Source organism: Piliocolobus tephrosceles, chromosome 1 (genome assembly GCF_002776525.5).
Source record: "Piliocolobus tephrosceles isolate RC106 chromosome 1, ASM277652v3, whole genome shotgun sequence".
In the NCBI taxonomy this organism is placed as follows: Eukaryota; Metazoa; Chordata; class Mammalia; order Primates; family Cercopithecidae; genus Piliocolobus; species Piliocolobus tephrosceles.
In genome coordinates, this window is record NC_045434.1 from 84,760,317 (window position 1) to 84,769,061 (window position 8,745).

Here is an 8,745-nt window from a genome sequence, read left to right on the forward strand (position 1 = left end):
CTCTCTCCGTTTGGGGCTCAGAAAGAGGAACATCTGGATTTTGTACGTATTTTTGTTATTGTTAAATTAACTTCTCGAGAAGAGAAAGGGGGGAAGCTGCTAGGTGAGCGATGGCCAGGGGCTGAAGACTCAGGCTCCAGCCTTTTGACAAGGACAGGGCGGCCCAAGGAAGCCGGGACCTGATCCCAGTCCCTAAGCGCGAGGCAGTCCGGCTTACGGCGGCTGCGGCGACTACGACGACGACGACTCTGCAGTCACGGAGGACCGCGGCCCAGCGCAAGCCCGACGGGTCCACCCGCCTCTCTACCCGTGACGCGCAGCGGACGGAGCGACTCGCGCGCCGCAAACAAACAGCGCCAGGCAACCAGGCGGCCCTGCTGCGCCCCGGCCCAGCCACCCCGGGTGCCTCGGGGACTCCGGACGACCCCGTCCCGCGCCCGCCACCCCCGCCCACCAGTGCGCGCCGGCCGCCGAAGGTACCTACCCGAAGTAGGCGGCAGAAGGGCGCAGCGCGGCGAGCAGCAGCGTCAGCCCGAAGGCCGCGGCCAGCCAGCGCGCCAGCGGGGACCCATCCAGCATCTTGCCGCACCACGGCGGCCGACCATCGCGCTCCCAGCTCCGCGCAGGGCGCGCCGCGACCGCCGCCCTCTTATAGCGCCCGGAGCGCGGCCAGCTGGGCCCGGCCCCGCCCCGCGCCCGGGAGGGGATCACGCCGGCGCCGGGGGCGGGCCGAAACCCGAGCCGCGCGCGCCAGTCTGCCCGCCCCTCCCGGCCGCTGGAGGCCCCGGCCGCCGCTCCCGGCGCGGGTCTCGGGCGCGCCCTTCCCAGCGGGGTTGGAGGAAAGGGAGGCGGGGAGCGGTGAGAACCGTGGGCGGGGCGTGCGAGAATCAGGGGCGACCACGGCGAGACAGCATTGGGGGACCAGGGGCGGGCATCGGGAAGCAGGTAGAGCGTGGGGGCCGCTGCGGTGGGAGCTTGGCGCGGCTCCGGGGGCGGGATTGAGGGGGAGGGGAAGGGAGGCGTTGGCGGCCGAGTTAGCTGCCGGCGGGGCTCCAGGCCGGGACGGTCGGGGATGGTTCCACAGAGGACCCGGCCGTCTGCCCCGAGCTGCGCGCTGCGCTGATGCACTGGGGAACCTTGCTGAGGAGTTGGGCCAGCCGGTGATGCCTGCGCCTCTTACAGATGCTGACCCCCTCCAGGAGCGGGGCCAGAGAATCGCTCCTTTCTGGTAGGGACTGGGGCCGCTTTCGGCCTGGGAATGAAGCGACAGAGCCTGCTAGGGCTGTGAGGTGAGTAGCTCTACCTTTTGGGTTCCTGGTGGTCTCCCCATTCTTAAATTGTGGGAGGGGAGGTAGCAGCTAAGTCAATGTCACACCAGCCATCGGGCAACGCCCTTCTCCGGAGCCTGTTTCCTGTCCGGGACAGGGTGGGGAGAAAGAGGACTCCTGGGATGGAAGGTGCACGCCCAGGTAGCTAGAAGCGCACAGTGACAGCCCAGGGACTCATCCTCTCTGCTGATACTGATTCGGAGCTGCTTCTGAAGCAGAATGGTGTCAGAGGACCCAGAACTGGCATTAGGATACAGGTGCACACATTCCAGACAGAGCTGGGGGTGGCATCCAGGAGAAGGCTTGTAAGTTCCCTGGATGGGGCCTCTGTGCCACACAACGTAAGGGACACCAGAACAGGGCTTGGGGTCCAGGCTGGCAGTGGCATGCCTGCCACCTGCAGACCCTGGTCAGTGCAGGGCGGTGCCTCCAACACAGGCTAGGCTGCCAAAGCTGAGGACACAGGGCCAGTGAGCCTGCCCAGCCACGTGCTGCAGGGGCCTCAGAGACCTGGGCTGTGGTGCCAGCTCTCTAGGCAGTGCTGTCTGCGCCAGCAGGGACTGATTATGGCACAGTGACTGCAGAGCCTGGGGGATGGAACACATGCTCCTGGAAGGCTCTGAAACCCTGCCAGTGGCAGCGACAGAGGCGAATATGAGGGGTCCTCAGAGGAAAAACAAAAACGATAGGAGCAGGAGAAAATGGCCCTCACGAGGGTCTGAGCCACCCTTGCCACCCCTTGGGCTCCTGGCCCTGCTTCCCTGGGAAAGCCTGGCCATGTGGGTCACCCCGGTGAGCACACCCTTTCTGAGTCCCTGAAGGCCAGCTTGCCAGGTGAGCTCCAGGTGCATGTGGGGCAAAGCAAGGGTGGGGAAGGGAGGAGACCAGGCTTGGGCAGTCACTCCCTCTCGGGGCCTCGGTTTCCCCGTCTGAGACCCATCCAAAATGGTGGCTTTCCTCTAAGGCATGATGTCCTATGTGGGAGCCCTGGCCCCTGGTTCTGCTTTTCCACTAGGTGTGACTGATCTCACATCCTTCCCCATCCATAGGACCCCCTCCCGTAGGGAGAGCGCACTCATTTGTCGTCTTTTGCTCACGAGGGGCTAGGCCACCTCTCTTGAAATGGGGCTGGCTCAGCAGAGGGAGTGCAGACAGCAGCCCAGCCCACCCAGGCTGCAAGCCACCCCAGTGGGAGGCCCACCTGCCCCACGGCAATGGGCTCCAGTGAGCCCCCAAAGTCTGGCTCTAGTACCAGGAGGTGAGAGGCAGCAGTGGGAAGCAGATGGGATGGGAGACCCCCCTCCTCAATGGCATGCTTAAAGGCATGGAGGTTGCCTCCAAGAAGAAGACATGTGAGATTGTAAATGTGCATCACAAGCGCCTCAGGCACCACAGAGCTCCCTTCCACTGAATCGCTCTCCCAGCGGCAGCTTAGTGGTCCCCAAAGGAAGGAGGCAGCTGCCTGGCCGGCTGAGGGGCAGAGGGCTCTAGTCCTAGCCCTGGACTCTCAGGACCACATTTGGTGCAAGAGGCTGCTGAGAAGGATGATCTGACATCCATGGAAGGACCCTGGTGTTTCCCCAGAGAAGGGAGGCTGTCAGCTCATGGCAGCTTTTGGTGGTGGGAGTGGCAGGCAGGCCATCCCTGAGTGGCCCCACCAGACCCCCACTTGAAGCCCTGGCCCAGCTCCAGCCAGGAGCGTATCAGAACACCCAGGAGCCCAGGGCATGTGGCTGACAGGACCCAGGGCACATGAGTGGTGGGGCCCAGTGCCCCAGCAGGGTAATGTCAGAGATACACCTGAGGTCTGGCAGGGCTGGCTCAGCTCTTACCTCACTACACCTAGGATGATGGTGGCAGATAGAGGCAGTCCCCTCAGCCTACCTGGACCCAGGGAGAATTACACTCCCTCCCACGAATCTCCCAGGCTCAAACTCCCTTTCGTGTCTGGCTGCCCTCGCCCACCATGGCCTGCCTGCTGCTTCAGCCACAGCCACTAGTGGCCCTTCCCAGAGGGCAGGGTTCACCTGCCCAAGGGCACGCGGCACTAAGAAGGCAAGTACCTGCCCCCACCCTCTGCTTCTCTCAAACCATATCCAGACAACCCTGGGCACAGTTCAAGGGGGAGACGTTTCCCAGGAAGTGTGGGCTTTTTTATTCTTGTCTGCCATACTGCAGTCTGGCCCCTATGTTTCTGTTGCAGAGGCAGGGGCTGGCGGTTCTCTGGCTAGAAGCTACATTGTACCCCACAACTCCCCACGGCCTTCCAGGCCTAAGAAGCTCTCCAGGTAAGGGGAGGGGAGTAGGCAGGACAAGCCATCGCTGGGCCCATGGTCAGGTGAATAGAAGTCTAACTCTAGTCAAAAACAGGCCAGGTGTGGTGGCTAACCCCTCTGTAAGTTGGCCTCCCAAAGTGGCCTCCCAAAGTGCTGGGAGCACTTTGGGAGGCCAAGGCTGGAGGTTCGTTTGAAGCCCAGAGTTTGAAACCAGCTATAGACACATAGCAAGACCCTGTGTCTATAAAAAAATAAAATAAGCCAGGCATGGTGGCTGACGCCTGTAATCCCAGCACTTTGGGAGGCTGAGGTGGGTGGATCACCTGAGGTCAGGAGTTCTAGTCTGGCCTGACCAACATGGTGAAATCCTGTCTCTACTAAAAATACAAAAAACATTGGCCAGGCTTAGTGGCAGGTGCCTGTAATCCTAGCTACTCAGGAGGCTGAGGCAGGAGAATCGCTTGAACCCAGGGGGCGGAGGTTGCAGTGAGCCGAGATCGCACCATTGCACTCCAGCCTGGGCAGCAAGAGCAAAACTCCATCTAAAAAAAACAGAAAGAAAAGAAGAAAAACAGATTAGCAAATTAGCTGGGCCAGGCACAGTGGCTCACACCTATAATCCCAGCATTTTTGGAAGCAGAAGCGGGCGAATCACTTGAGGCCAGGAGTTTGAGACCAGCCTGGCCAACATGGCGAAACCCTATCTCTACTAAAAATATAAATATTAATTAATTAATTAATTAATTAAATAAGTTAGCTGGCCATCATGGTGTATGCCTGTAGTCCCAGCTACTCAGGAGGCTGAAGAAGGAGGATTGCTTGAGCCCAGGAGTTCAAGGCTGCACTAAGCTGACTGCACCACTGCACTTCAGCCTGGGCAACAGAGACCCTGTCTGAAAAAAAAAATATATATATATATATATATATATGTGTGTGTGTGTATATATATATATGTAAATCCAAAGTCCAAGCTCCTCAGTCGAGTCCCAAATTTGAGCCAGTTTGCAGACCCAGAACCCCCTGGATGGAGGGGAGGCTGAGCCCCCTTGAGGGGGACCCTCTGCGCTACCAAAAGCTTACTGTTCTTATCTTTCTCCCAGCCTTCCCCAAAGGCACTTCTGGCCTTTTACCAGGGTGAACATGCAGTGGGGAGAGGAGATAATCAGACCTTTCTGGGATAGCTGGACACAGCCGTGAACCGACATCAATTCCAGGAGACCCAGCAGGTCGCAGTGGCCCCAGGCACAGCAGGGGCTTGTGGAGGTCCTGGAACCCATGGAATTGTAGCTCAGTCAACTCCCAGTTGGTCCCACAGCTCCTGGAGCCCCTCCTGTGGTGGTTTCCCCAGCTCCGGATGTGTAATTGTAGTGGATGCGCTGGGCAGCTGGCAGAAGCCCCAAGGGATTGCAAGAAGTGTTTAAGGCCAGGCTGGGTTTTTCCTGCTCTACCCCCCACTAGGGTTCAGCATGCTTTGCAAGGGTAGGGAAGGCACAGCCCTAACAGGTTGTGTCAGCACCAGGGCAAAGGCATGGGCTCAGGCAGGAACCTCACCATGTAGAGAGAAAACCCAAAAGCTGCCTATGAATGCTCATCAGGTCCAGGCGCTCTTGCAAACATCTGTCTTCATGCAGACCCCTGCCCTGTGAAGTGCTGAATCCCCCACAGCCGCAGACCCTGACTGTATCCACACAGGACAGCATGTACAGGGGCTGCCTGAGCTGCCGTGGTGTCTGGGTGCTGCTGGGTCGCCCTGCTGGACAAAAGCAGCCACTCCCCGAGGCCAGGCTCATCCCGACCTCCCTTCCAGGCCCAGTCTGGATTCGTCAGGGAAGTGGTGTGGGTTGTGAGGGGCTTGGAGGGCTCTGGGCTCACACACCCCCAACGGTGGGCCCCTTTCGAAAGCCAGGGTGCCCCCACCAAACGGAAGCAAGTCTCATGTCCTTGGATCCACTCAAGTCACCATGTGGCTGGGAAGAAATAAGTGCTTGTTCCCCTAGGCCTTGCCAGAGAGCTCAGGAGGCAGGACCCTTGAGAAACAGTGACGCCTCCTCCCCAGGGCCACGCCTGCCCCGCTGTCCCTGGCCACGCACAGCAACTAGGCTGGGTGAGGATCCTGGCGGCTCCTGTCTCCACCTCTCCAGTCCAGTGATCCAACCTCTTCAGTCCCATGCTCCCTGGGCCAGAGTCACAGAGAGAGACGGAAAGAGAGACAGAGATGAAGAAAGGGAAAGAAAAAGAGAATGAGAGAGGGAGAATGAGAGACAGAGATGGAGAGACAGAATGAATGAAAGACACGGAATTAATGAAAGATGAAGAGAGACAGAATGAGAGGGAGACAAAAGAGACAGATGGAGAGAGATACGAAGACAGAGAATGAGAGACAAAAAGAGATAGAGAGGGAAAGACAATAAATGAATAAAATTGAGAAACAGAATAACAGCATGTGAGAGAGAGGGAGACAGTATGAACCAGTGGGAGAAAGGGAGCTTTCCCTTGGGGCAGGGAGGACAAAGAGCAGGAATCCCCACAGCCACAAGCCCCTGATTAAGCCCGTGCGGGAGGGGTGTGCGGCAGGGCTGCCTGAGCTGCCACAGTGTAGGCACCACCAGGACACCCTACTGGGCAAAGGCGTCCCCCCCACCACGCCTACCAAGGCCACCTCCCCAGCTGATGTGCTCCTCTCTGGACCTGGCCCAGCTAACAGAGTACATGAGAATGGGGTTCCAGGGAGCTGCATACCACTGCTCTGAGCTCAAGAGACCATGGGGAGGCTCAGGGCAGGGAGGCTGTTGGCACCGCCCAGGGAAGGGAGGGCAATCTCTTGGGTGGTCTTGGAGGAGTGGGGCGAGAGGTTGCTTATCAGGAAACGTTGCCTCCTTGGGAAGATTTATGAGGCCAGGCAGAGGGTGTCCCTAGGGGAGAGGGCAAAAACCACTCATGAGTCATTTGAAATGGAGCTGGACAAAGAGCTCAAGCAGAAGCAACCCACCCAGACTGCCAGCCATGGGCAAAATGAGCTCACGGGCTGCGCCGTGTGTGTGTGTGTGAGAGAGAGAGAGACAAACACACAGACACACAGACACAGAATAGCTCCTGGGCTCACAAGGTCAGGCCTGGGAGGCTGAGCCCAGCCCAGGGGCCTCTGCGGAGCCTGGCTCCCTGCAAGGCGGGGCTGCAACCTGTGGATCAGCTAGAGAAGGTGCCTGCATCCCCACCAGCACACACACACCCCTCAGGCAGCATCCAGCACAGGACCTCTCTTGCTTATTCTTATGGATAGTACCATATCCTCTGTCAGATGCATGCTGGACACTTGCATAGAAATAGTGCAGAGAGACCCCTGGGATCTTTCCCCTGGTTTTCCCCAATGGTAACCGCTTGCAAAACTCTAGGATGTTATGACAGCCAGGAAGTTGACATTGATACACTCCACTGACCTTGTTACAGGCACTCATTTTTGTGTGTGGGTGTTTAGTTCTATGCTAGCTTCGTGTGTCCACTGCCACAATCAGGATACTGGACATTTCCATCCGAATGGGACCCCTCATGCTGCTGTTGCATAGACACAGCCCAACCCAGGAACCCACTCATCTGTTCTCCATCTCTCATTTTGTCTTTTCAAGGATGCCATTTACCTGGAATCCTACAGCAGGTAACTCTTTGGGATTCACTTTTTTACTCAGCAGAATTTCCTTGAGATCCACCCAAATGGATCAATAGTTCATGACTTTTCACTGCTGCATAATATTCCACCCTACAGATATACCACAGTGCATTTCACCATTCACCCCTGGAATCTGGACTGTTTCCAGTTTCTGACTGTTACAAATAAAACTGCTGTAAGCATTCAAGTCCATGTATTTGTGAACGTGTTTCATATCTCTAGGAAATATGTCCAAGAAAGCAAAGACTAGGTCACAGGGCAACTGCATGTTGAGTTTTGTAAAAATCTACAAACTGTCTTCCAGAGGGGCTGTGCCAGCAGGCACATTTTACACCCTCACCAACAGTGAAGGAGTGATCCAGTTTCTCCACACACTCACCAGGATTTGTAGTTATCACTTTTTTATTTCAGCCATTCTGATAGATGTGCAGTGATGTGTCATTGTGGGTTTAATTTGCATTTTCTTCATGGCTAATTATGTTGAACACTCATGATTTTTATTTGCCATGTGTGTATCCTCTTGATGGAATGCCTGTTTGTCTGTTGCTCATTTTCCTTTTTATTTTAATTTTTAAAAATATTTTAAATAGGCCGGGCGAGGTGGCTCAAGCCTGTAATCCCAGCACTTTGGGAGGCCAAGACGGGCGGATTACAAGGTCAGGAGATTGAGACTATCCTGGCTAACACGGTGAAACCCCGTCTTTACTAAAAAAAGTACAAAAAAACTAGCCGGGCGAGGTCGCGGGCGCCTGTAGTCCCAACTGCTCAGGAAGCTGAGGCAGGAGAATGACGTAAACCCAGGAGGCGGAGCTTGCAGTGAGCTGAGATCCCACCACTGCACTCCAGCCTGGGTGACAGAGTGAGACTCCGTCTCAAAAGAAAAAAAATATATATATGTGTGTATATATATATATATGTATATGTATATATATGTATATGTATATATATGAAACATATATATATTTTGAAAATATATATATTTTAAATATATATTTTTAAATATATTTAAATTATATATCTTTTTAAATTATATATTTTAAAAAGATATATAGTTTATTAATTTTGCCCATGGAGGCAAAAAACTTCTGAAAGTCCTGAGAACATGTGCTCCTGCCCACTCTCTAACTGGATTTTTAATGTTGAGTTTTGAGAGTTCTTTATGTATTTTAGGTATAACTCCTTTGCAAATGTGGTTTACAAATATGCCCTTCCAGTCTGCAGCTTGTCTTTTCATACTCTTCACGTGGACTTTTGCAGAGCAAAACTTTTAAATTTGATGAAGTCCCACTTAACAATATTTCCTTTTGTGGATCATGCTTTTCGTGTCAAGTCTGAGAACTCTTGGCCTAGCCATAGATTTTGAAGATTTTTCTCTCATTTATTTTATGTGTTTTATAGTTTTACAGTTACATTTAAGCCTGTGATCCATTTTATGTTATTTTTGGGTAAGGTGTGAGATTTAGGTTCAGATTCAGTG

General features: G+C 54.9%; 1 protein-coding gene across 1 annotated transcript in view; it reads right to left on the bottom strand.

Annotated features, from left to right (window-relative positions):
• WNT9A (Wnt family member 9A) overlaps positions 1 to 661 on the bottom strand; it is a 28,325-nt gene extending 27,664 nt beyond the window's left edge. The window contains exon 1 of the mRNA XM_023203606.1: positions 485 to 661. Within this exon, the coding sequence (XP_023059374.1) occupies positions 485 to 579 (95 nt within the window). The 5' untranslated portion in view covers positions 580 to 661. The remainder of the gene's footprint in view (positions 1 to 484) is intronic.
• Between the last annotated feature and the right edge of the window lie 8,084 nt (positions 662 to 8,745).